Source organism: Phaethon lepturus, unplaced genomic scaffold (genome assembly GCF_000687285.1).
Source record: "Phaethon lepturus isolate BGI_N335 unplaced genomic scaffold, ASM68728v1 scaffold17412, whole genome shotgun sequence".
NCBI lineage: Eukaryota > Metazoa > Chordata > Aves > Phaethontiformes > Phaethontidae > Phaethon > Phaethon lepturus.
In genome coordinates, this window is record NW_010525708.1 from 3,874 (window position 1) to 31,855 (window position 27,982).

Sequence of the window (27,982 nt, forward strand, 5' to 3'; positions counted from 1 at the left end):
TGATGAAAAGCTGAGAGAGCTGGGACTGTTCAGCCTGGAGAAGAAACGGCTCAGGGGGATCTTATCCATACCTGAAGGAAGGGTGCAAAGAAGATGGGGCCAGGCTCTTTTCAGTGATGCCCAGTAAAAAGACAAGAGCACAAACACAAGGAGTTCCATTTAAACATAAGAAAAAATTTCTTTACTGTGAGGGTGATCAAATACCAAACCAAGTTGCCCAGAGAGGTTGGGGTTTGTTGGGTTTTTTTCACACGGTACCACAGATGCTTCAGTTAGCACCTGGATAACTTTTTGTACCTGCCCATATAATAGCAGCAGAGATGGGGAAAAATAAATTCACAGTTGAAAGACAAATTATTATGTTCTTGTATTGAAATAAGTTAGATGAACCAGCTTTGAAATGCATTACAGTTTTTTATCTGTGATGTTCCAGAAACAGTTACTAGCCAGACCCATCACAATTAAATGTATCCCCTCCAGTTTCAGCTTTACTGTTCTTTTTGCTAAAGATACAAGTTTTACAAACAGATGTACACTTCTGCAATTTAAAACAGGGGCTGTCGGCACTGTGCAGGTTTTGGGTACAACAAAGCTAGGCTGCGAATTCCAGGTCACTTTACATCACAAGCGCAGTCTTGCAGACAAGAGACCTATTTAATGTTTAGAGAGAAATCTTCCTTGAAGCTATATGAGTAATTAGTATGCTGTTAAATATTTATGTAAAATTCCAAGGAAACACGTGCACGAATAGAGTGTGGACGTGTGTGAGGACAGCATGGAGAGCAATGGAAACCCTGAGCAAGCACAAGACTTGGCTGAGCCCTCACAACCACTGCTTCAGTGGAATTTGGGAATCACTCACAGTATATCTTCAGTCAAATTAAAGGACTTCATAAAGTGAATATTCCTGACTCATGCCACAGGAGAAAAAGCAAACCCACCAAGAGGCCACAGAGCTAGCAATTTCTTCACGAGCTAAAGAAAAACTCTGCACCAACTTAAAACAAATGAGTGAGAACAGTAGATGAATTAATATTCACACACGCTTATTGTTGCAGCTACACTGGGATGCGAGAAACGGCTCAATTTAGGGACGCTTCATGGCATAAGTGATGACAAATGATGCCTAATGGGAATGAAACGACCTCAGACAATCTGACTCGACTTTCAGCATCCCAACATGCTGCGGCGCAGACGCCTAATTATTCTGTGGTACTAACTTCCCCTGGGTGGCAGGACCCCTCGTCCCCTCAGCTCTCCATACCTCCACTGCTGCTGGCTACAGTACAGCCTGATGACCTCTACGTTGACCATCACTGCCAGACAGCCGGCAAAGCTGTGCGAATACTTGAAACTGAATCACCTTTTACAAATTTCAACAGAGCAATCCAAGCAAGAACATATGATGGAGTCTACTTGCCAGCTGAAAAAGTTTTGTTGACGGCATGACTCCCTCCGTTCACCTTTAATAGAAGGAGATTTGATAGATGGGAACTAACCACAGCCTTTTCCCCATCATAAATGGAGACTTTTCTTTAGATTTAAAGTAACGAACATTTTAATGGCAACTATTAATTGTTCTCAACTGAAACCCCTGTTTTCTCTAGAAACATCTTCAAGCATGCAAGCATTCATTTTCAATGGATGAAACTATTCTACATAGGCTTAACAGAAGAATGCAATTTAAAATTTGAAATGCTCTTAAAAACCTGCATTTTCTAAAATATGACTTTCTGCTTAGCTGTAAGGAGAAAGCATTCTCAAAAGGAAAATATGAAAGAAAGTATGTGACAAAATGCACACTGAAACACGAAAGACCATGCAAAAATTCGAGCAACACAGACATTCAAAGCACACCCACAGTACCACAGTACACTGAAAATTAAGACAGCAATTTTCACCACAGTTTTTCAAACATAATCTTCTTTCTAAAAAGAAAAGAAAAAGAAAAAAAAAGAAAAAAAGAAAAAAAAGAAAAAAAGAAAAAAAAAAAAGAAAAAGAAAAAAAAAGAAAAGGCCCTGGCTCCTGCACTGCAAGCAGTGCTGCTTCGTGGTCTAAATTCTTGGGCTCAGTGTGTTTAAAAATTACGCCCTCCTCATGCTGGCAGAAGGGGTGCGTCTGCATTAAGGCTGAGGCACTTTCCCGTCTACCTCCCAGGCCAGCACCACCACTGCACATGCTGTTCCCATCGGCTGGTACAATTCCGTGGCCTCGTATGAACTAGGCACAAAAGCATTTTCAGTTTGTCGCCCGGCGGCTCTTCCCATCTCCAGCTCTGCCACGTCGTCCCGGAGCACCGCACCACCGCGCGCAGCGCTTGCCATCGCCAGTACCAGCTGCCTGCCAGCTGGGGAAAAAGGTGGCATGTTTGGGTGGAAAGCAAAGAAAAAAAAGCATTAGAAGGCGTTCTCTAGTTTCCCAGGAGTCCTAATTGTATCGCTAGCTGCTAAAAATAAGGACTAGTTTTGTTGAGTATTTTTATCCCTCAAAATTAATTTACAGCACATCTGCCGCAGTAGGATGTACCATTTCCCTAAAGAAAAAATGGTATTTTTTCTTGTGCAATTGGCTCTTCGATGGCAAGCACATTATATATAAAGCATTCGTGCACAAACAGTTCATTCTGCCCTGGTTATTTTCCCTGTCATAGCGTGAGTATTTTTAGCCCTCATGTGATCCTCCAGTATTTTCCAGCTCTGCTTTAGTCATCCTGCTCTCACTGAATATTTCAAACTAAAACATCTAACAGCCTTCAGATCTAAGAACCTCTCGCATTTTTATCTTACATGTAAATAATTAAATTTTATTAAGCTGTCTTTTAGCCACGCATTTTTGACACCCCACACCCATACACAAAGCAGTGCTCCACGGAGATTTGCTCTGACACACAGGAATACTTACGTAAGACTCTAAGCTAAAATCCTGACAACCCGATCGCCGTTTTCAATTTGATCAGATGGAGCTTTTTCTGCTGTTTTCCACAGGGAGCATGACAACTGGCACAAACAACAGTGCCCTAATATTTTAATCCCTTACCATAATTTTGACTCTACATCTGCAGGCTGTTTACCGCTGCATTAGAGAGGAGCGGAGGCTGCAGGAGATTGGAAGGCGGCTCCGGGCTGGCAGATGCTGTTCTGCCTAAAAGCAGCTGTGGTGCCGCTGGCCGAGAGCCTGCAGCGGTGGTCTGTGCTGCTGGCTCCGCTCCTCGAAGGATGAAAACGTACTCGTTCCCCCAGCAGGGAGCTGCATTTACCTGGCAAAACCTTGCTGCTCCTACTCTTTCTAGAAGAAGCCTTTGACGTGCATTACCGAAGTCACCCGCCCTCCGCACGGCCATCAGCTCGGCGTCAAATCCGCCCTGTCCCTCAAGGAAGGCTCGAGGCAACGCGGGGGTGGCACAGCAGATTAGTTGTAGGGACCTATTTACGGTTCTGTTTCCGAGCTGCATTATCCTTGACCTGTGCCGACTCCTCAGTCGGATCGCCTTTGGGAAGGGTAGGGCCATGGCTCTTGGACTGCTCCCCAGTTAAACACAAAACCTTGTGCATTTTGAGATTTCTTGAGTTCTGGTTTGTTTTAAAAGCATTTTTAAAAATGAAATAAAGACCACGCTCAGCATTGGCAGAAATGTAGGTAAATACCCATGCATAGGTACAGAAAGCAGCTACCTGATACTATGGGTCTTCTCAAGATTTACTGTCAGATTAAAATACCAAAAATAATTCGAACTCATGGCAGCTACCTTTGTGGGTAAGCTTTCAGAGCAGGCTTTAAGGATTTGACCCCTTTCTTGTTAATGGAAAGACATATCTTAGTCTGCTTCTGAAAATACAGAGTTAGAACAGAGTGTTATAAAGTAGTTATGCATAATTAAAGAGATCAGCACCTCCTAAATCACTCAAAACCAAAACTCTGGCAAAGGGCACTGGAAAAGTTATTTTGTAGAACAACAGGAATCATTTGAAAGACATGAAATTAGTAGTAGCTACATAAATTATTCCTTTAGAAATTTATATATTTGATCAATTTAGAATAGGCATATTTAAAGGTCTGTCAAACCCAAAAATATAGTGTGGATGAGTACCCATATGTCTACTTGCTCCTGATGCTAAACAATAAGTGCATACATTTACATATGTCCACTACACACTGTTTAAAAATTTTTGGATTATGTTGAAAGATCTTCTGGGTTCTTTATCTTCTCTCACTATTGCTTCTTTTTGTTTCATTAATGAACTGAAACAAGACAGCACGAAGATTTCAAAGCTTCAGTGTTAATGTAGAGCAAATCACACAAATTAAAAGTGACATTAAAAAAAGAAAATGTACAAAAAAGAGGCAAGCTACTGTGGCAAACTGCTACGGCAAACTGCTACAGATGCTGGCAAATGCTTGCTGCACTGGTGTAAGAGGCTATCACATCAAGCAGCCCACAATGTTTACTGCTCCCACAACAAAGTCAATGGAAGTAAAGCCATGCCCAAAACCTCAGCCATTTCACTGAAGACCCAATAACTAGAATAGCAAAATAATCAACATAGAAGTTATAGGTAACAGTGTAAACTATGCCACATGATGTTGCACTTACTCACGGGCATGCATTCCTTCCTTCTGCTTGTATCAAGGAAGACGAAACTTCAGATGGGGTGGGGAATTCTTAACTTGCAGGAGAACTCATGAGACCTTATCTTTTTTACCTTTTTAGTATAAATGGCCAAGCTTGTTTTACTCACACGGGCACATTATGGTTCCTATAACAACTGTAATGAATACTCCTTCACGAGCATGCAGAGACACACGCAACAGAGGTACAGAAGCACATTTTTACATGGTAATTTCCCAACTACCCAAGACTTGCTTCCGCATCATCCCAATTTACTCCCAAACAGCAGGAGGTGAGGCACACACAAGCTTGCAGATGCATATGGCACTCTTCCCAGAGCACCCTCAATCAACTGGCACCCAGTAAGGGCTCCCATCCTTTCAAGCAATCAGGCCACGTGATGGGGTGAGGTGAGGCACAAAGGCATAATGCATCAATGAAATGAAAACGTGCTCACCCAGAAACTGAATAAACCTAAGAGTGACTGACACCTAAATGAAATAGTCCTGTTCTAAAACGCAGGCAGCAATACAAGCTACAACTCTCATTTTACCTAGCATCACGTAATGACTACCCCCCTGCTCCCCAGCTCAACAAAAATTAAACTAGTGTCCTGCTGGTCATACTTCTGGACAACATTTAAGTTAATAACGAAGGAAACTTTCCAGGAAAAATCTAACTTCCACAGCCATGGAATCTTACCAAAGATCATTACATCACATCTCAGTTGTCCTATTCCATACAACAGCTGAGGAGGCACGGGACGTGTGCTTCATACAACCAGAAACATGACATGAGATCATTGCATTATCCTCCATATCAGCTGGCTGGTTCCACTGCAGAAGCTATTTTATTTCTCTAGGATTGTCACCTCCACAACTTTAATTTGGATGACACATTTGTGACTTTAGTACAAACAGACCGTCTGCAAGAAGATTAACAAGCACGGTAAAGTCTGTATTTAATAAAAGTGTCTTTTCCAGTTTCTCAATTGGATAACACCATGACATTAGTACTCGGGTTTTTTTTGTTTTCAAAGGGAGAGCAAGACATCACATGGAAGATTATAGTGTACCAGGCCCTGAAATTCAAAAGTTTGTTTTGCACCATCTTGTGTCTAAGTATGTAAACAAGCTTTAAAAGCCCAGAGCAGCACTGGCCTGCTATTAGATGCTCAGTTTCCTGGAAGCACTAATGAGCTGAAGGCAGCTGGCCAAGTGTGTCCCACTGACGTCAAAAGTGATCAGAGCAGAACGCTGAAATCTGGGTATGGTTCTGGAGCGTAGTAAGCCAGCCTAAAAGGGAGGGTGCCTCATACCTGCCCCTTCCCTTTGCCAGCACTGGTGCATACCTGAGCCCATGAGAAGACAGGTCACTGAATGAAGCCAGCTGAAAATTAATCATTATTTGAGGACTGGGTTAGCACGGATAAAGTAAACCCAGGACAGAACAATAAAGGAATTAAATGTGTGTGCACGTGTGTTTCTGTATGCACAAACCTATATATATATACAGGCAAAAAACCCCAGTAACACTTGTTCAGCGATTTTTTTTTTTTTTTTAAGAAAGTGAGCTGCTCTCCTGTTCACTTAACTCTCAGTTATCAAAAAATAGCATCTGCTTAGTGACCAGTCATGCCCATATTACATAAACACTAAAGATCAGGCTTAGTCCTTTGGCCTGTTCCAGAAACACTGCCATGGTTTAACCCAATAGGCAGCTGAGCCTCACACAGCCGCTTGCTCACTCGCATCCCCCAGCAGTATGGGGGAGAGAAACAGAAAGGCAAAAGTGAGAAAACGTGTGGGCTGAGATAAAGACAGTTTAATATGTAAAGCAAAAGCCACGCACACAAGCAAAGTGAGATAAGGAATTAATTCACTACTTCCCATCTGCTGTCTCAGATGCTAAGCCTATGACAAGGCTAAAAGAATGGCCCACCCACACGGGGAAATAATTTTTAACTAGTATTTATCTAAACTGGATCACACTTTATAATCGTCTTCAGAGACAAAAACTGAATTCTTGAAGACACAAAATACCTGCAGTGGGAGAGTTTGCATGGTGAGACTTTTTGGGCAGGTTGAAGATTTGTTCACCGGGATCTGGTGGGGGAAGAGCATCTTGGCCTTGTCGAGCTTCCACAGGATCATACTCCTTCCCATCATAGTTAGCATCAAAGAACTTCTTAAACCATTGAATGAAATCTAAGTTGTCTTGGAAGCGCCCTTTGACCAGTTTTTCCACGGGAATTACCTGAAAGGTAGAATAAAGGTTCCAATAATATATCATTGCCATTTTTAAATACAAAAATTACATATACACACTTGCTTGAAAAAAAAAAACTATTAACTATATCAGCATATATTCCTCTGCTGTTGTTTTCTTCCTAAAAGAAAGGAAATGATGTTAGATTTGGAAGTGCTCTTAAGAAGTAAAACTGAAATAAAATGAAGACCCAGTCTTTGAAGTGGCTATACAGTGGGTGTATGTAAGCCTTTATAACTGCTCTTCACAGTGTTACTCCTTTCTTATTGCAGTGACAGCCACGATGAATAAAGCTGTTCTGGGAGTAACACTATATTCAACTAACTAGGGATTTCTGGTTTTAATGGACACGCTACAGCTGGGCATACCAAAAATTAACAATTCTTCAAAAGGTCCAGATGGGAGTTTCTTGCTCTCTGTCCTAACGTTTGTACTACAGGAAAACCAGCAGCTTCTCCAAGACATGCTGAAGTTCAAACCAACCTACATTTTGGTAGTACATGTTCATCATATGAACTAACCCTCAGGTTTTAACCTTGTAATTTTTTTTCCATTCCATATATAGCTATACATAGAAAAGTTCCTGGACACGCTAAAGTTGACTAAAATGCCTATAAAGTTTTAGTAAAACAAAATAAAAGCTTTGAGGATGTCTCCATATCCATATCCTGCAAAGTTTTTCATGGAAGACTCCAAAATGTGCCTTGGGCCAATATCAGTGCACAGAGGTGGTTCAGCATTGCTCTGCAGGATGCTCAACCGTCCCAGAGGCTGTGGGTAGATGGGGACTGGGAAGGGAATGCTTCAAGGAGGAGAGCTGCCCTGCCTTGCTTAATTTATGCAGCTAATTAAAGAGCCAAGTTAAATGGATCTTAATGCCTCCTGAATGTACTAAATTTTCTGCTGGAAAAAGTGTACCCAAAATCATTGCAATTTTCATTTCTTCTTCAAAGTTAAGCCAACCGTGCAGCATTCTATAAGTCTATGTTACTCCTACAAGGATTAATGTAGCATTTTGTGTGTCTTTTCAGGTTCTTCCTTTTGTATGTTAATTCTGCATTGAGAAAGTATAGCAAGTTTGCTCCCTACAGAAAAAGTGACAAATGTTAGGCTTTCCAACGTTTTGCTAACAAGTTACAGTGTAAACAGAAGCATCAACAACATTCCAGGAAATAATGAGGGTTTGCCATTGCTTTAAAAAAAGTCTTACATGACTCTCTATTAAGACTGTTTAAATTTCAGAATAAGGCAACACTAAAAGCCAGAGCAGAACCTTAAAAGGCTATACAGGTAGTACATCTGTGTAAAACTAAAAGTATGACAACATAACTTTCATTATTCATTTTTATCAATGCAGTAGTTTATATTGGCGAGCCCGTCAACCTCACACATTCAAGCAAAAACCAGTACCTTATGGCTGAACAAGCCATTTTCTAAGAGTCCACCATTCTGAACTTTATGAGATCTCATGTGCTGGCCAACCTATCAGATAATTGGAGAAATTATTCCAGCTCTTGAATACTTTAAATTCCTTAAACCCCATTTTGGACAAGAATCATGGAATAGAAGAACAGCATATTTCCAAGTTATTTAGTTGGAAATTCAGGTCACCAGTAATTTTAGTGTATCTAAAATTAAGGTTCACTGATGGTAAGGAATTTCCAACACATGGTATTTTATCAAAAGGGTCTGTGATATTAAGGTGTAATGAATTAGGCTGCACAAGTCCTCAGCAGACACACAGACTCAATTTTCACTTTGTATCTAAACGGAGCACGCCAAATTTCTTCCTTCATGCCTAAATACCCTTTTCAGATAACGAAACATCAAGAAGAACGTCTCCACGTACAACTTGTACTCCAGTTCTCAGTCCAGTAGTTGAATAAGTGGACTATAAGTATAAATAAATAATTTCCCCTATTTATTGACTTCACCCAGCTTATACTTCTGAAACTTGTAGCGAATACAAATACAGTATGCTTACCTTATCCACATTCATTCTTTTAAATGATGCCTGCAGAAGTTTGAAGTTGTGAATGTATTCATGCTCCAGCTTTGCTTGAAACTTTACTTTCTTCAAGCTAATGCACCCTGGGAACAACATGTCCATGAACTGGCAGTAAGCTGCTCCTATAACAAGAGAATGCATTGACGTTAATCCAGATGCACCCAGCTAAGACCAAATGGCGTTTAATGTCATTAGCAGAAAGCATGAGCAGAAAGCAACCATGCTGAATAAGTCCCTGCTGTAACTCAACCTAACACTATGCACCCATGATCTACTTGTCGAATGTACATTGAGCCCTGTGACTTACTAATGTGCTTTTTTTCCATTCAGCCTGGATGCACGACACACTGTTGTGTAGCATCTGAAGAACCACTCTGACTAACGCAAAGTAAATCTTTCTTCTATTTAAAACTGATGTTCTTGGAGTCCCTATACACAGCAGGACTGTCCATACAGTGAGAAGATCACAGTCAAAATGGAAATCTCTTAATAAGCTTAGTTGTCACAGCCCCCTGAATTCCACCAAGCCAACATCTTCTTTCTTCTGGCACTTGTACTCAAATGCCAACCAGGTCCAAGGCAATCATTTAAGATTACATCAAACCACACTTAAAAAAAAAAAACAAAAACATTGTAAAGGTCCAGCTTGTGAAAACATACTAGCCAGTTCCCACCCCTGTACAACAAACATCTTTACTGATTTTCATTTCCTGAGAAAAGCATTTAAATGAGCAGACTTTAGCACAGTCCACCCATAGATTTCAGAAGCTGGGCTGCCAGCTTCAGTTCTCACTCAAAACAATAAAGTTTCTCAGCTCAACTTTGAGAGCTATCTGAACTTACGTATTAGTAGGTAGGGGTGTGTGTATAACTAATCCAGCACAGAGCTGCAAGCATATGGAAAAATTTCTAAATGGCGTAGTCAGTACAGCTGACAGGGATAGCCTTTGCTTGTATGCAGGGAGCTTCCTCCTACCACATCATCGTGTCACCGTCATTTGCAAAGGAAGTCTTCACTGCTGACACACTCGAGTGTTTGGAAATTAAGGCTGAAAGTGTTTGAAGAAATCAGAGGAAAAACAATTTCAGTTCTTCTTCAGAAGAGAGTTTTCAACAAAATGCTTTACACTCAGCAAAGACTCAGTGAAGCCCGTCTCTGGAGCAGAGCGTGCAGCCCCTGCACTTCAGCACACCGGGCAGGGCAGGGACTGCCCGATTACTCCTGACAAGTTCAATTTCATTTCCACAAAAAGGACTTTTGTGCATTTAGCGCAGATCAATTTTGATAGACAAGTGTCCAGATCTCACCTAACAGTTCAGCTCAGTATCAACAACAATGACTGTTATCAGAAAATAATTCTGCTGAGTGCTCATACAGAAACCAAATTAACCAAGCGGACACCTGGCTTGCCCAGTTTTACAGGAGGGGTGACAATAACTTAAGCTTTAAGACATTTTTCTCCATGTGTAGGCATGTGTTTTGAGAGGACCAACTTTATGCATGAGAGAGTTCTCATTCTCTGTATCCACTCAACCATCATACGGTTACAGAGCTCATAACTTCCCAAAAAGAGAAGCAGAGTTTAAGAGTGGACTCCAAAAAAATTTTCCCAAAATACTGGTACAGTTTTTGCTAAGGGACTAACGAAGATCAAGCTTCAGTGCTGAAAACCACTGGCATTTAAAAAAAAAAATTCTCTTCACATTGCCTAGCTTTGTGGGGGAAAAAGTATTATCAAGAAAAAAAAAACAACTGATTTTCCAAGGACACCTTGTGCTTAGCTGTTTGTGATGGTTTTGATATGATTAGGAATCAAAGTAAAATATTCCCTAAAGGAAAAGGAGCCTTCTGGCAAGTTACAAACATCAGGTGACAAATTTGCATCTTGTTATAGAAAGCTATATAAACACAATTAGTTATTCAAAACTCATCCTTAGCAAGAGAAGTCGTAAATATGTGGCAACAGAAAAATGACATTACAATTAAAAGCATGGATATACAGATAACACATGGCCCGACTACATTATTACTATTTAATTTCATGCAAAAGGATTATTATGCAATCATTTCATGTTATAAATTGAATTTGTTCCTAACTCTGTCCTTTCATCCTCCCCATACCCCAATTACAAGCTTTACTCTGATATCTAAGTAATTGCCTGGAGGCCTTGAAAATGCACTGTGCAACCTTTCATCTAGATCCTTTTAGAAAACTAGAAACCCAAAGTGTTCACATGAGATTTTCTCCTTCTGCTGGTAATGCAAATTCCTTCTGCATGCCTTTAGATAGAGCCTTACTAGGTTTAAGGCTCTAGTTACGGTATTTCCTGGTCTTCCCCTCCCATCATGCTGGCAGTGCTTTCTGTGCTTTTGCCAGCCAGGAGGAGGTCCTGGGTCCGCACGACACTCGCGGGCAGAAAACACCAGGCTGCATCCACGTGATGGCATGAACCTGGTCCCTGATACAACACTGAAGTCGGCTGCCGGGCCGTTTCCCCAGCGGAGGATTTAATTACGTCAGCAAACGCAATTCCTTAAAATGCTCCTTCCTGAAGTAGAGAGAGGCAACGTACAAACGTGGACTGAATAAACACTGTGAAGTACGAAGAGAGAAAACTCTTCTCGACTCCCAGGAGGCAGAGACCTGCCTACCAGAGCAACAGGAGAAAGTAATAATATCATTACAGTCAACTGGGACTACCCGATTTTGGCCATGGAGGTTATGTACACATTTAATATTATATAGGTATTTACTAATAATGTAAAATTTTACCCCCTAAAGCTTGCAGCTCTCACACCGCATTTGGATGCTGAACATCAGTGCAGCAGAATGGGGACGCTACTCTCTACGCTGCCCATCACTGCCATTTCCTGGAGGCAGCAGGAAGAGCCGCCCTACTTCGTTTGCAATGCCTTTACCTCACAGCCACAGTGTATAGACACGTGGTCCTCTGCATACTGGACAGCACTTTAGGCCTATTCAATCTACTACACAACTGATGCTTCAATGCCGATGCACAGGAAAGAAGTATTTTTAACACAACATAAAGAAAATGGCAGTTGAGATAATGACATCATGGCTTGTGACATACCTTTTGCATAATTTATATGAACAAAAGGATTTTTATGCCACTAGATTTTAGTCAAGATTTTAAAAGTTCCTTACATTTTCTGCAAAATAAAAACCGACGCCGAATACCAACACCCACCCAGCCCTCACCCCAAAACGTAACAACTCTATACACAGGAGTTGAAAACACACTGCCTGTCCAGAACGGCTCTCACAATACATCTGTCTCTATGACCAAAAAACTTTTATATGCATGAAAACATGGACATATACCCGCACACAAACAGCAATAATGGGAAATCGACTCAAATGAAAGGCAAAACCTACAGCTGGCAGCACTGCAGAAGAGGGATCAATGTTAAAACCCTCTCATCCTGTATTAGCCAACAAACAATTTAGAATCACTGGCTGGAAGTCCGTCCGTGTTTTGATCTAGAACATTGACGCAGCCGTTAGCCACAGAAGATATTCACAGGCCAGACGGCAAAACCAACCTGGGGAGGTGGCTGCGCTGGATTACACCCCCAGCAGCCCCTACTGCGGGCTTTCTCCTTTCAGGTTCTCTCCTTTCTCTTCTTCCACCAGAGGCTGGTGAATCCAAAAAAGCAAACAAGTGTTTTCTTGGTAATCAAAGGTACTTCGGCTTCTGACTATTTAAAGCACTAGGAAATTAAAGGAGATAACGAAAACAAGAGAATCCTGTTTTCCTGCACATTTTTACTGCTTGGTAAACCTCCTAGATTTCAGCTGGAGAGCAAGATTGGATCTGTGGTATTTTTGGCATTTATGTATATATATTTATAAAGGAAAAATGAAAATATTATTTGCAAACTAACTTCTTTAAATATAGTATATTTAGTACTCAGTATACTAATAAAGTGTTTAGTAGAAATACTATAATATAAGCTCAGGCATGCCCACGTTAATGTTTGTCCCCTATAGGAGGAGTCAGGTCAATCCTTCAACATCAGGCATCAGAAGACTCTGTCCCTCCCCGTTCATCCCTGCAGCGTGTGGGAGCAAGATCCCAGAAAGTCACATAAAACCACACCAGCCAACATGGTAACACAAAAGACCCATGAAAAGACAGGGCCCGTCTGTGTGTGGGGCAGCTGTATTTTAATTCTGATGTCCAAACCACAGCAAAAGGAGCTAAGTGCTACACTAGAAATTTGTTATAAATGCTTAGTAAGAATTCTGTTCTAAAATGGAATGCAATTCAAGTTTAAATCTTTTAACCAGGACTCAGTTCGATTTTCACACACTCATTTTTGAAAAATCCCATTTGGGAAAAAGGCTGACCATACCCTTATCTGTAATTAGAATTATTCGTTTGTTTCTTTTAAGGAAATATTTTTCAGATAATCTAAAAACATATACCCAATCGCATTAGATACAAGTTCCTTCAAATTATTCATTCCCTCCAAAGCTGCAACATCCTCACCATGTGTTTGGAAAAAACAGGATGATTTGTATACGTATTAGTCATCAGTACTTCAGTCCACTAGAGCGATGGTTGCTAACACCGATGGGAAACTGCACACACCCAGTATTCCTGTTGCTGGGACAACAACAACAAAAAAGGCAGTAACTTGCAAAGAGCATGCGTGACCTAATAGTTTTGATAAGAAAGTGGGGAAAAAATGCAAAAGCAATCATTGTTCACAGTACAGCAGCACTTGAGGCTTGCCATTTACCTCAGCTTCCTAGAATTGCTTCTTGTGGGAGTGATGTTAAGACAGGTTTTTGAGTTAGACATCATAGTATAGATTCTCATTTACATTTCAGATACGGGTCTTCTATTATGCCATTCAAGGATTTTTTTTAAACTGGGCATGTATGTGAGCATAAAGTTGTGTTACATTTAGCCACATATTTAAGAAATAGCACAATTCACGTTGAGCGCTCCATTGGAGACCACAGTCTTCAAAATCCTATTTGCATTTCCAGCAGCACCTATAGATGACCTAGGATACCGGTCAACACGATCTTATTTCTCCAATTAAAAAAAACCCAAAACAAACCCAACAATTTAAGAGGTTTCAGCCCATTTCCTGATGAATGTTCAAGCCCACACCAAGTTACCACCTGCTTAGTTGTGGCATTCATGGGGCTGTGCATCAATGAAGCCATTCTGGCCTGAGCATCACGCTTCCCAGCGACGGTCTTGGGAGGGCACTTAAAAAAAAATAAAATTGATGCAGATTAGAGTGCAGCCCTGCACCCCTGGACATAGTCGCGTGAGGGCAGCTACCTCAGCGAGGGCAGACTGAGTGCCTGCACGCAGATGGCAGCTTCTGAAAGCACCGCTGCCACCACAGCCTACAGAACTAGGGACCTCCTACAACCTTACCGACGGTCATCGAGATACACGTGTCTAAATGACCTCTGCTTCAGAAAGCCCTGTTCCACACAGGTGGGGCTTTTGAGTGACATAATCCAGAATATCCACTGCTCATTTTAAATAATGCATACTGGACGGAGGTTTCCCCTGTGCTAACTTGTATTTTCTTTTTCTGAAATATGTAAATTGTTAAGCTGCTCATAAATTATACACAGCAGCGTTCTTAATACTTAATTTTTAGAAATAATTTATTTTTAAAATCATTAATTTTTAAACGGCAAGATCGGAACTATTTCAGAAAACAGTTCCCATTTAACTTAAAATAGCCGCGTAACTCATCATGCCTAGAAAGTAGTAGCACGCAGAAATCTAACAAGCTCTTTCAAAAGGGGTAAGATCAAGCAATTGACTGCAAGTGAGTGATGAGTAATTAAATAATAATTTAAAAAGTAAAAACCTTGTTTAAGGTCTATTCCTCCTGAATTCTTAATGAATGACACTTTTAAAAAAATGTTTTTGGCTGAAAATCTCATGATACTGCTTTGCAAGCTTCCTCAGAAAGTTTTGGAAATTATCTTAAATCCAATAATTAACATACATTGTATCCCCCTAACCCTAAACATCATATGGAAGACATTAAAGAGTCATTGACACTAAGCATCCTCTGTGTTGCGTGACCTCAGGACAACATGCCAGTTCCTTGAAACATGGCTTGGTTACAGACTGCAAATGGGATCGAGCCATGTTTTAATCGTGTTTCCCAGTTGCTCTAGAGACCCAGCCTTTGCAAGGCTGCAAACTGGGGAAAAACCAAAACCACCAATGTTGAAACATGCTTCAGCCTCGCAGGCGCTAGCACACCGGGTTGGACAGAAATCACGCTGACACCAAGTGCTCCAGCGGGGTCCTGTGGTGCAGGTTTTAGTCATACATGTGTAGGAAGTTATGGGTAATATAGGCGCTTACATAATACTTATATACTTATTCACTGAGACGTGAAAAAACAAATCCTATGCAGCTAAGCCACAGAATGCAGGCCGTTTGCATGAATATATATACACAGATGACATGCAGAAGAAAAAGTCCATCTCATCATCTCTGTCTGGCCAGTACCCTGGAGTCACCACCACTGGAAGCATTCAAAAAACCTGTGGACGTGGCACGTCAGGACATGGTTTAGGGGGCATGGTGGTGTCAGGTTGACGGCTGGACTTGATGATCTTAAAGGTCTTTTCCAAACTTACTGGTTCTGTGATTCCCCAGTCACCTCAGCCTCTTTGCTGCATGCAGAAGAGCCCCAACGTGTGCTCCAGGCAGAGTGGTGGGGAAGCAGAACGCCTCGGACGTCCTCCACCAGCCGGGAACGGCCCTCCGCCCCGCACAGCGCCGGTCGCAAGGGACGACAGCCCGAAGAGCTTGTGATGGAGTTTTCCCCCAAATCCCAAGCCAGGGAGGCAACACAAAGTCAAACGAAGAACATCTGCCCTATCCTCACACTGCCTGTCTTCCTCAGAGATCGGGGCGGCAGGGGTGGAGCGAACCAACAAAATATATAGTCCCTTTATACATACATTTTCACAGGAGGAGCCAGCGTAGATACAATACTAGCTACAGTGGCCACCACAACACCCAGGGCATCTGCAGAGAAAGCATCCCGGTCTAAAGTTTGAAAATGCCAAACCACGTGCTCTCTTTATAATATGGTCATTTATTAAAAGCAAGGCGGGGGCGGGGGGGAACCAACAAACCAACACCCCGCATTTAATCCTTGATCCTTGCATACAAATCCTGAAAGACAGAAGGTCTGTATGCACTGGAGGCCAGGCAATTTGCATGTTTATAATTCTACTGAGAATTTTCAAACGCAGGAGGGGAGGAAAAAGATTCTGTATCTCCTTAACCTTAAAGGATCATACATTTACCACTTCTAGCTTCATTGCCCATAATTTATATAGCTTGTACACTTAGTGTTGTCTCTTTTTAATTCATATGCAAGCCCTCTACAGTCTCCTACCTGACTCTTATTTTGAATATAGCCTCATGTAGCAGCCAAACACTCATGAAAAGCCCTGTAACATGTTCGCTTGGTATTCCCTATAGATGAAAAACAGCCTTAGTAAAGAAAATTCAGTTATAAGTTGTTTAGTCAGAATTCTTTTTAAGAAGCCACTGTGTATTCATTACAAAAATAGCATGACTCCTAAGAAACAACTGGTATCATAATTCATTTGAAACTCCTACTCCCCAAGCCTATGGGTGTTCCATATGGGATCCTACTATATTAAATCCACTCAGTTGTTCTCTATTATTTTTCATTCACGTATCAAATTAAACGCTCTCAAGTCTAATGCCCATCTAAAGGCAATGCACTATGCCTTCAATTAAAACCATGGATTATAAATTTTATATACAGTTTAACAACCTTGCAGGAAGTCAAACCTGAAGACCAAAACCTGACAAAATGACACTCACCTAAAGCAAAAAGAATTGTATTGCTTTGAGATGCTCAGAGATATTTTCTCTTGAGTTGTCAAAACTAAATTACCAGAGGAGCTGCAGACTAAATTTAGACTCTCCAGAGCTGCATCCATCCATAACCTGGCCTTTTTGGCACATCACTACTACAGTAGGCATTCAGAAAGCTCAAGGGACCCTGCACTTTGCTCGGCCTACTTAGCAGAGACAAAAAACACATCTAAGACTCCCAAAGAATACAAATACTTCATGGCTAAGCCAGCCTCTTTGCTGCTTCTCATCCTAGCAGCTCTGCTCCTGTAACTGGCAATTGGGAAACAGGCTGGTATTGCTACAGCACGTGTATTATCAAAGCTTCTTCTCCACAGCAATGAGAAAAAGAAGGGCTGATTGTTTTTCTGTCTTTATTTATGAACTGTCACGTTAAGCTTTACGTGTTCTCTGAATAAAGCCTTTAGTAAAGGCAGAATGTCACGTTATTCCTTCTTGCTTAAGCTCAGTATGTCCAAAATTATTGCTAGGCTGGCTGCAAAACGTGGGCACCCATGAGGTCTCATGGTCAGGTGCTGCAGACAAGCGTATGCCAGATCGAGGTGGCTCACACCTCCTAAAAGTAAAGCCTTCGAGCTTTTCACTCAGACTTAGCATCCTCCCCTCCTCACCCCTGCTTTTTTTGGCCTTGCATTTAGCTTCTTCCAGCCTTTGGATTGCTCCTTACTAACAAAAATGTACAAGGACTGAATAGTCATATAACAGCATAACAAATCATAATGCTTTTTTAGGAAAAAGAAGATGATGCCCATACAATTTTACGGTAGGTTAGAAAAATTCAGTTACAGTGGCTCTTGCAGCTCCCTGTTGATGCTGTGAAATGCTTCATAGCTCTAAAGAGTTTCCCACATATTCCTTCTTTTTGAAGTCCTTGAGAAACACTCATATTTTATGGAAACTAACATTAAGCTACATGAAAGCTGCCAATGCTTCAAGGAGTGTCAGCCACAGGAAAGCCAGAATGAATGAGTTAGATCGGCCGTTCTCAAACTACGGTCCATACCATGCTTGCTGGTGCTCTGCCTGTTAGTTGGCTAGTCATTTGTGCTACTGTTTCCTTAGTTTCCAACCTGTAAACTACACTAGAAGTACCCTAAATAACCTATAGGTACATTAAATAAACTACCTGGAGTTTACACAGTAAACTATATTAAATACAGAAAGATGCCCAAAGCTTCTTGTTCCTCTATTTTCAATCCCTACAGATGCATGTCTTGCACGTGAGAAACGCAATATGCAGCCTCAAATGGAAAGGACCTCGTCCAGTAAGACTACTGTGCTCTAATGCCTGCAATAATCTAGCAGAGTTTAGATTCACCAGTTCAGAGAGTAAAGTCCTCCAGACCACAGGAAGGACTGTGCTAGAATGCTTCTTCAGATAAGGAACTACTAAAGTCCCTTCTGGGATAGCGATGAACTTCAATGTAAAAGCAAGAATGTGCAAGTATCAAGCTCGACTATCAAACCAAATGGGGAAATTCAGGTTTACAGCTTTGACCCATTAAAAGCATCAGGTAGCAACAGCAATTAATACAATCCAGGAAGATTTGAGGGAAGAAAAGACTTTTTCTTTTAAATGGGATTTTATACAGGATGGAGTAAGAGCTCTAAATGAGATGACCTTTTTTCAGTTTTTCCCTTGTGGTGTGTCCCAAAATCCTCACTGGAGGTCACAGAGGAAGTTGTATAAGAAGCTATGTAATGAAATGGGACAGTGGGTTTGTGACAATTTCCATGCTTTCTCCTGCCTGCCCCACCCAGCTGAAGTCTCTCAATCTGATCTTCTTAAATATATATCTTTAACTCATTGTATTCTGCATAATCAAAATTTTCTTAGATCACCTCTCCCCTACTTTGGGAAAGGGTTTTGGGGTTCGGGGTTTTTTTGTCTTTTTTTGTAAGCCCACACACATTTAACTTGACGGAGAATTCACTTCAAAGCTTCCTTTCAACTATTTATGAGCATATAAATAGCTATGCAGGAACAAGTCAATAATTTGTCTAGTATGCTTCCTGTTTCAAACAATGGCAAACATTGAGTATTTTGGGACAAAAATGTCCATTTTCTTGTGTCTTTCTATCGCCTAATACGTATGTGTGCATGTGTATATCTATATGTATATGTCTATATATATACCTACACCCATATTTACACACAAACACACACACATCCCCACACAAATATTTCTTTCATGTATAATTCACCAAAAGAAAACACTCAGGCTAACTTACAGACACATAAATATAACAAAAGCTAAATAGAACATTTCAATTTCAACTTTAATAACTGTTAAAAAGGCTATTTCCCATGTTCTAGGTCTTTAATTATTTAGTTTATATCAGCTACTTACGTGCACTTTAACCTGCACTTTTTCAACCTCAATTTTATAGTAATCATGCAAGCCTGCTTCTGCAGCTGAGATTTGTTTTTTAAATTTTGAAGAGTAGGCTATGAGGTTATCATCCTCAAAGTGTTTTCTGTACCTTTCAGGGAACATCTCTGAAACAGAAAATTTACCCAGAATGGTAGGTAAATTCAAATATATGAATATAAGACTCCATTTATGCATTTCAGATGGACCAGCAAATAGCTGAAATATGGTAATGTGGTTTCAGTTCCATGTACTTAGAGCATGGTCTTCGTAAGTAAGATATTCCCAGCATGTCAGTTGTCTGGAAGTAGCAATCTAAGTTAGATCTCCTCCAATACAAGCATCTTCAAAATTAAAAATCACAGCAGGAAATCAGAAAGAATCACTCCCCAGGGGCATCTGTATTCTCAGTGAAACATCAGCCTTTGTCTGTGTCATTCCTAGTCATCATCTAGTTACAGACCCCGTAGTTTAACACGTATCTTGTAGTTGCAACTCTGATTAACCAAACTGTCCAAAGTATTCAAGCCATTACCCCATTACCCTTTTTTTCAGGGCTCATTACAAAATTTACTTACAACAGGAGTTCAGTTACATTTAAAGATAAACAGGCACATTTTCTTGACAAACTTCTAAAACCCTCACAGCAGCTAAAGGCTCATTTCCTCAAATCCATGTTTTTCTTCACAGTCACACTTGTGTTCTTTTCCTGCAAACATCAGCAGGGATTTGAGGACCCTTACCAGGAAGCAAAAGGTGCTGGAGAATTTTGTTCACCCAGGGTTTTCTACTTTTCTCTTTTTCAGCTATTTCCACTCTCTATTTGAAAAGATACCACCCTGGTAGCTTTAAAACACAAAAGCTTATCACTGTATTCCTTTCTTGCTTAGTCAACCTTTTTATTACTTTTAAGTATCTTATGCTACATTCGTCTCATTCACCTCTGCATTTGTTATGCTTTCTCAAGGCACTTTATCTTTCCACAATTAACGTGAATGCAGAAACGCTTCCTTTGCACATACCTTAGTCTCTTTTCTCAGAGTAACTGTTTTATGTCAAAGTTAAAAGTTATCTATTTTCAACAGATCAGATTTTTAAAGTGGTTTGAAAATAAACATTTGTAGAGCATACGGCGCTTTCTTACCTGAACAGAGTTGTTCGACTTTTGTGTAGTTTAAAGCTAATATATCATTAACCCATGCGATGATGTCATGTCTGCTCATAGTCTCTTGGGTTATAGAGGTAGAGTACACGTTGACCGCCATTCCCCAACTAGGAAAAGAAAAGACGAAAAATATTTTTGACATTTTGATAACTGTTTTCTGGATACAGTGAATTTACAACTTGTTCAAAAAAAGAAGCAAAAGCTGCATCACTGCACAACCTTCTCTTATTTATTGAGAAAGGAGGCTTAATTTTTATTCTTTGATGGCACATAACCTCCTCAGTGTTCTCCTGGAATCCATGAGCATATTTCTCTGGCTGTCATTGTGAACTCTGGGCAACGAAGTTGGTGAGGGGGCTGGAGCACACGTCTTATGAGGAGCAGCTGAGGGAACTGGGGTTGTTCAGTCTGGAGAAGAGGAGGCTGAGGGGAGACCTTATCGCTCTCTACAACTACCTGAAAGGGGGTTGTGGTGAGGTGGGTGTTGGTCTCTTCTCCCAAGTAGTGACAGAACGAGAGGAAATGGCCTCAAGTTGCACCAGGGGCTGTTTAGACCAGATATTAGGAAAAATTTCTTTACTGAGAGAGCGGGCAAACATTGGAACAGGCTGCACAGGGAGGTGGTGGGGACGCCATCACGGGAAGTGTTCAAAAAATGTGTGGATGTGGCACTTCAGGACATGGTTTAGTGGGCATGGTGGTGTTGGGTTGATGGTTGGACTTGATGATCATAAAGGTCTTTTCCAAACTTAATAATTCTGTGATTCTGTGAACTTAAATAACATACAAACCTACAGTATTCTGTTTAATAAGGTAGGGAAAAAAGAATCAGACGCAGCCCAAAGATACACAGAGAGCATCTGATTTCATAACACAGTGCTGCACAAATACAGTCATCTGGCATCTATCCATCAGGTTTTTTGCCATTTTGGGATGATCAGACTGCCTAAACCAGTATTTAATTTTCAGGTAACTTCTAGAAGATGTAGCTGTTCTGCTTACTCAAATACTGTTTTCTTACTGGAACAGGGGCCTTTTGGATCATTAATTCAGTTCCTAAACAGTCACAGAGTGACTACTAGAGAATCTCTTTTATCAATTTACTAACCTCTATTCTGAAAGTAACTGAGACTTGCACCCCCAGCCATCTGGTTGGAAAGCTGCTGTGGAGCCCGATTCCTCTAAATCGTTAGGCGCATTTCCTCTCAGCTTAAACCCATTTGTTCCTCTACAAACATTATCCTCCAGCTCTAATGGTTTTTTCTTCCCCAGAGCTGTTTTCATAATGCAGTAGGGACAGCACTCAGAGTCTGTCCCAATGCCTACGTAGGCTGGATTAAACAAATCAATCCTCCGAGTCTCTTACCAAGTCAGAGCTTCACTTACTGGTCATGCCAGCAGTCCTCCTTGAACACAGCCAAACAGTTTCAGACTGTGTTCAGATAACATTTCACCAAGACCTTGGAAAATGTCATGCTGTACTGAAAATTTTCACACCCACATCATCTTAAATAGATCTTTCTGGGTAGCTAAGGTCCCTTCCTGCAATTAGGTAATTCATAGTGGTTTTTATCATCAGTCCCCAAGTGCGTAGACTAGAAACACATACTACTGGATTTTATTCCTGTTATTCTACACTAGTCACATCTTTCTGTTGCAAGACATTGCCAAGAGAAAAGATGAGCACATTCAAGTTTCTTTCATCAACAGTTTCAAAAAGAGGAGAGCCAAGACCACTCATGAAAAGAGTAAATAATGTTCCCAAGTAGTCCACTAGCAACAATCTGAGTAAGAGGTGCCTCAGAAATAATCAAATAGTCAAAGTTACACTATCATTCTTGGAAAGAAAGAGTTTGGTGGGGACTGCACACCTTTGTCTCAAGTGTTAGCTACAAAGTGCCACTAAACTGGCTGACTTTGGTGGCAGTCCTGCCACCTCAGTCTTAGACCTCAACCTTCTCCCTCAGTGGAAAAGAGCAGGACCTCCTCTGTGGGATCCGAGGTCTGTCTGCTTGGACTATTTCCATTGACAACTTGCAAAGATCTAACTGTTTGAAGCTTGATAGAAAATTCTGCAGAGAACACAAAGGCTGCAGGTTAACTCCATCCATTTTTTAGGTGTGCTGGCACAACCCAGATAAAAAGTGTAAAATGCCCACCAGCATGAAACTTGACACAGTAACATGCAAGTGTGTAAGTATATACAGCAGGGAACATCTTTAAAATACAAGGCGACAAAGTTCATAATATAGGTCTCTTTTTACGAAACAAATTTCACAAACGCAGAAGATCGTTCAAATTGTCTCCATTTACGGACATTAAGATCCAAAGCATAAAATCCCCAAATTTGCCTGATGACAAAGGGAAAAAAAAAGAAAAGAAAAAAAAAAAAGGAAAAGCGGAAAAAAAGAAGAAAAGAAAATGTCAGGTCTGTAAGGGAAAGTAGGCTCAAAAAAATCCATGCTCTGATAGTCAGGCTACTGCCAGCAATTCATTCAGAACCAGGCTGCCCCTCTACCCACTTCTGTGCCGGCACCTCTGGAGAAATCAGCCTGGCCTCAGCCTCTTCTGCTCTTCCCGCAGGCTCCCAGACGGCACGGATAATTGCATGAACATAGCACTGTATTCACTGTAAGAGTTAGCAAAGGTCGCTCTCTTGGCACACGGACTGAACTGAGCGCTAGGAACAGTTTCAGAAACAGGGAGTGTCCTTTTGCTTTTAAAACCACACCTTAAGGGCTAAGCCTGAAAGCTTAGCTCCGACATGAGGATGGGAGGGACTGGGCAAGCAAACAGCACCTTTGTTACTAATGGCATCTGAAGTTTGAAACATCGCTGTTAGCATGGTTTTTACTTTAATATTTTTAGCCTTTTGATATAGATAAGAAACTAACAGAAAGATACTACCTCTGTCAGTATTAAACCAACGCGTTCAGTATTGTTTGTAAGATCGGTTCAAGTAACAGCTTAAGAGTGACTTTAATATTCACTGAAGATATAGAGAGTTTAATATGAAACAAAGAGATCAATATGAACAGTCCACTCGCTTCTAAAGAGGCTAAAGATATTTAGATGCTAACATTGGAAATAAAGCTACTCTGATTTGTAATTGCCACTACAGCATCCAAATTTGAATTGTCCTCTCGAGGCCAGGCAGAACTCAGAACGACTATCAGCTACCAGTAGTGAAAGCAGCAAGTCTACTCTGTTAAAAAGATCAAGAAAGTCCACATGCAGGAAGGAAGCAGAAATTCCCTTGTCATCGTCTTCCAAAAGCAACTGCAAAAAGAAATACCTATCCTGCAAGCAGCAGGAGAGCAACCAACCTCCTTTGCTGCAGCACATGGAATGAGAAAAACTACTGCAGGAAACAGTGAGTAAATGAACAACCTTGAGTTTTACAATGATACCCTGAAGGATATCTGTAATATAATTTACATTGTGAATGAATTATTATGGTCTATGGGTCAAACGAATGTTCAGGCTGTTTGTTAGAGACAATAGCTTCCCATTTGTGTGAAGATACGGATAAGCATGATGGTCTATCAATACAATTTTAAACAAATGTATGCAAAATGAAACATAATTTCTGTTAAAAAAAAATCAACAACATGCCATTGCCATTTATTCTCAGTGATTTATGTTAACGTATGTCTGAATCTTCCACGGCCTCTTCTCTCAAAAGAGTTCACGGTGTCTTCTCATCCCTCAAAAGAGTTCACCATGTCTTTGCTTCTTCTGTTCCCCACCCTCCTAATGGTTACGGTTTAAATAAACTCAGCTGGGAAAGGTTTCCTTTACAGTAAGCATGTTCTAATCTGGTGCTCAGATACACACATATCCTGTTTGCCACACAGACAGACCTTGAAAAAACAACACAAAAGAGAGAAGAAAAAAAAGAACAACCAGGCATAGGTAACGGAGCCACCATGGTCGGCAACAGGCAAGAACCCCTGCGCTCAACATCCACAGCTGGGCCTGGGTTTTCTCCAGGACTCGGTTCCCCGTGTGCTGAACTGCTTTGAAAAATATGAGCCAGATTCAAAACACGTATTAATAAACATCTGTAAGGCGATGGAAGAGAACAGCTGGGCAGGCAAAGACGCACAGGCTGTACCCTGTGAACAGCCAAGTAGTTAACAACTTGGTTGTATGTCCTAATATACTGCTACTTCCCAAAAACATTATTTACATTTTCAACTTGTCGGGCTTTCCCTTGTTTAGACTGAAGGCTCTCAAGCGTAAGACTGATGAGGCTTATGCAAGCCTGAAAACCAGCATCTACCTGATCTCTCCCACCTTCCACAGAGATGCCCGGAGATTCTACAGTAACGAAAAGCAGATTTGAAGATAGCACGTCATATCCCCCGTTTCAGAGCACACGGGTGGAGATGAAAAACCTCGGGCTGTTACAGTACTGCCTAACCACAAAGGACTCTCCCTTGTTTTACTTACAAAGAACTGAAATTAAAATCCCCAGTAAATACAATCAAGCCCCAGCAGTCTTCACGTATCAGTCCAGGCCATTTCAGAAAAACATTTCACACACGCACAACTAAGCACCACAGACCTGAGTTCAGAGGATTAGTTAGGTGCTGAAAAATCACGTATATGCTTAAGCAGTTTCCCCAATCAGAAATATACTGGCTCAGCACGTCCGATGATAAACATTACACCCAACGGAGTATTATTTTTTTAAGGCATTACACGCAGTATTGAACATTCAGCTATTAGGCATTTTCCAGTACTCCTGGTACAGATAACTGCAGCTGTTACAAGGTGCTATCCAGCTGTGTTTAAGGACAGTTTTGCGAGAGGCATGTTTAGTTTTCCGGGGAGAAACTGGCGGTCGTTGACAGCAGAGGCTGTATTACAACAACCAGTAACAACGGCAAGACTGGAAGGATTACAGCAACGAGTCTATCCGTAGTGTAAAAAAGCATCACACGCGCCATCACCTCTGAACCTGCACGGCCCTCCCGTTTCGTACCAGTAGGTGCAGTAGGATGTTAAGTTTTTAAATGCAGTAGAAAACCTGTGTGACAATACAAAGAGGAGCCTTCTGGAAGCTGGCACCTCATAGCATCAGGATAGATACTGCCAGTAAAACAAAAGATCTCACACCAAAAATGACTGAAGCGGGAGGCTTCAGGCTGCGGTACAGCTGAGTGAGACTGCTGTAAGCTCCTCCTGGAAAGGCTTTCTAGATGAAAGCTACTGCAAAAGAAAACCCCCGAAGGAAGAAACCTGCCAGCCTCAGTGGCGGCATCCCTGTAGAAGGAAAATTCATCCTTTTGTATCATCCTGAAATGGCAGCTGATTTGCAGCTGGGCCTTGCCTGCTCCTTTAACATTCACTGCATACAGCCTTAGCCGTAGTCATCAGAGGCCAGTCATGCTGCAGGTTGTCTTTACTGAAAGGAGTCCCGAGGACAGAAGAACAACGCAAAAAGCTCCTGTGCAATGCTGACAACACTCTTCTTACCCTCCCTTCTGACTTATGCTGTGCTCCAGCAGCAAACTCAATGGCCATGGCCATAGCCCTCACGTCAGAGCGCTGCAACAGAAGGGGTACTTGTAGCAGTATAAAGGCTCTATCTAGGCAGAAACTCAAACAGTTAAAGATAATCACAATGAGGTATTGCCATGAAAAGAAGAAGAAAAGGAGAAAAGAATCCTGCGGTTGTAATACTGGGAGAAATTCACACCTTTGAAAACGCTGAATGTCAAGTCTCTCATGCACTGTTCCTGTGTTACTAAATAGCCTTGAAATGTTAAAAATCTTATTATCCATGTATCTCGTTCACTTCTGAATACCATTTTACCTTTACAACGTGGATCTGACTGGAGGACCTAAAATGATTTGTGAAGCATGCGACAGAGTCTAGACAAGGCTGAGGCAATCCATGTACATTTTGATTGCTTGAATGTTGCAGGATTACCACTTAACATGGCGAACAGCGTTATTTTCTATTGCTCTCATTGCAGTTCTCTGTTTAAGTGCAAGTGAGGTTAGAGTAATAAAGGTTTACTTTGATCAGATGAGGGCATTTTTAAGTTTTGTTCTTTTAAGTTAGAGGCTGCCTGCCAACACTGGGATGTTCTGACCTACATAAATGTTTATGATGGGTCTCAAGGACTGGTTTAGACCCAAATCTGAGTAACTCCTTATAAAGACTGGTGGTAATTCTGTTTTGTGGTACATATGTCTTTAGAAAAAGTAAAAAAAACCCCAAAAATGTATTATCTGAGAGGCAGAAAAATACTGGTTCTTTTCCAGACATTCAGTTCCCCCAAATCTGAAAACACAAAAGTATTCAAACAATATACACAATTTGAGCCAAAACCTCTGAGATGGCCCAATAACTAGCAATGCATTACACTGTCTACTGCATAGTTTTTACAAAATAGTTTTAAGTTTATTCACTAACCAGTTATGAAATTGAGGTAGCTCAACAAAGTGAAAAGAACAGTTACAAATGCCAAGAAAATTATTTAGTGTTTGGAAGGTTTCAGGGCACCTGAGGAAGACAAGCCACATTCACTGACTCACTGGAATTTTTTGAGCTGCCAGTCGTATCTGCATAGCATAACTAAAATTTTTTATTTCTCCTACTACCTTCTCACTCCTGCTGCCACTGAAACTGCACAGCAATGTGATACATAACGTCGCATCTCTACAGCAATACCAATGCTGCTTTTTTTCCCCAGGGTTCACCTTTGCCTCCAAAAGTACAACGCAATATTAACACTTAACTACACAATATCTTCATTGTGGCTGAAAGTATTTGCATACTCTGAAAGGTTCCTTATCAGTTTCTATGAGTAAACCAACCTTAACCAAAAAATACATTCTTGACAAAAGACAGAGGTTCAAGAAGTGCAGGCATCAACAGCTTACATGAAATGGAAGCAATTCAGAGTCTTTGGCCAGCACTGCTTCCACATAGGTGTACTCACTCTGGCTAGAAAGGAAGCACAGCGGTGCACAGCACCCTCAAACTGCACCTTAGAGTAGTTGAACAAAGCAACAGCAGTGCTTGGTGCTGAACAGGCTCATTAACATGGGGAAAGGATGCACAAATTTCAGTATAAATTGAATATTACTACAAATTAAGAAGGTATTTTATTAATGAAGAACCACAAAAACCTTTGAAGTGGGCTGAATGAGAGGAACGGTAAGTGTGGCAAGGCTGCAATGCTAAAAAAATAAACTGCTTTTACTTACAGTTATTCCCCCCCCCGCCCAGGCTTTCAAATCCAACATCTTAAGCTTGAATTGCTGCTCTGATGGCCTGAAGGAAGACATTCAACCTGTAAAATTTTCACCATAGACACTGGCAAGTAGTCTACCTTTTACAACGGATAAGGGGATTGTGGAAAAAAAAAAAAAGGTTGATTCAGAGAAAAATAATGTTCAGACTTATATTATATAGTAAACCCAAGTCAATTAGAAGCAGCTACATTTTAGAAAAGAGAACATCTATGACCATTTTGTAATTAGAAAACCTTGAAAAAGCTGATGAGTAAACCAACATTTAATCTTCTGTGAAACAGTCTCAATTCACCAAGACACACGCGGGAGCTTTAATTCTCCTTTTATTCTTCCCCCCCCCCCCCCG

The 27,982-nt window shown here is 41.0% G+C and overlaps 1 protein-coding gene across 1 annotated transcript; it reads right to left on the reverse strand.

The window, feature by feature from the left end:
- Nucleotides 1-3,815: 3,815 nt before the first annotated feature.
- Nucleotides 3,816-20,464, reverse strand: LOC104617511 (microtubule-associated protein RP/EB family member 2). The gene is made up of 4 exons (XM_010282849.1): nt 20,341-20,464; nt 8,860-9,005; nt 6,650-6,863; nt 3,816-3,826 (listed from the first exon to the last, which is right to left on the reverse strand). Exons 1-4 carry the CDS (start codon nt 20,459-20,461, stop codon nt 3,816-3,818), a joined length of 492 nt encoding a protein of 163 aa, XP_010281151.1. The 5' UTR covers nt 20,462-20,464.
- Nucleotides 20,465-27,982: the final 7,518 nt, after the last annotated feature.

Bases quoted from the DNA above. Each gene is read 5' to 3' on its own strand.
- LOC104617511 (XM_010282849.1), bottom strand. From the start codon at position 20,461: ATGGCGGTCAACGTGTACTCTACCTCTATAACCCAAGAGACTATGAGC. The intron at 9,006-20,340 runs GTAAGAAAGCGC...CTCTTGTTATAG, and splicing joins AGTCGAACAACTCTGTTCAG to GAGCAGCTTACTGCCAGTTC. The intron at 6,864-8,859 runs GTAAGCATACTG...TCTACCTTTCAG, and splicing joins AAAGAATGAATGTGGATAAG to GTAATTCCCGTGGAAAAACT.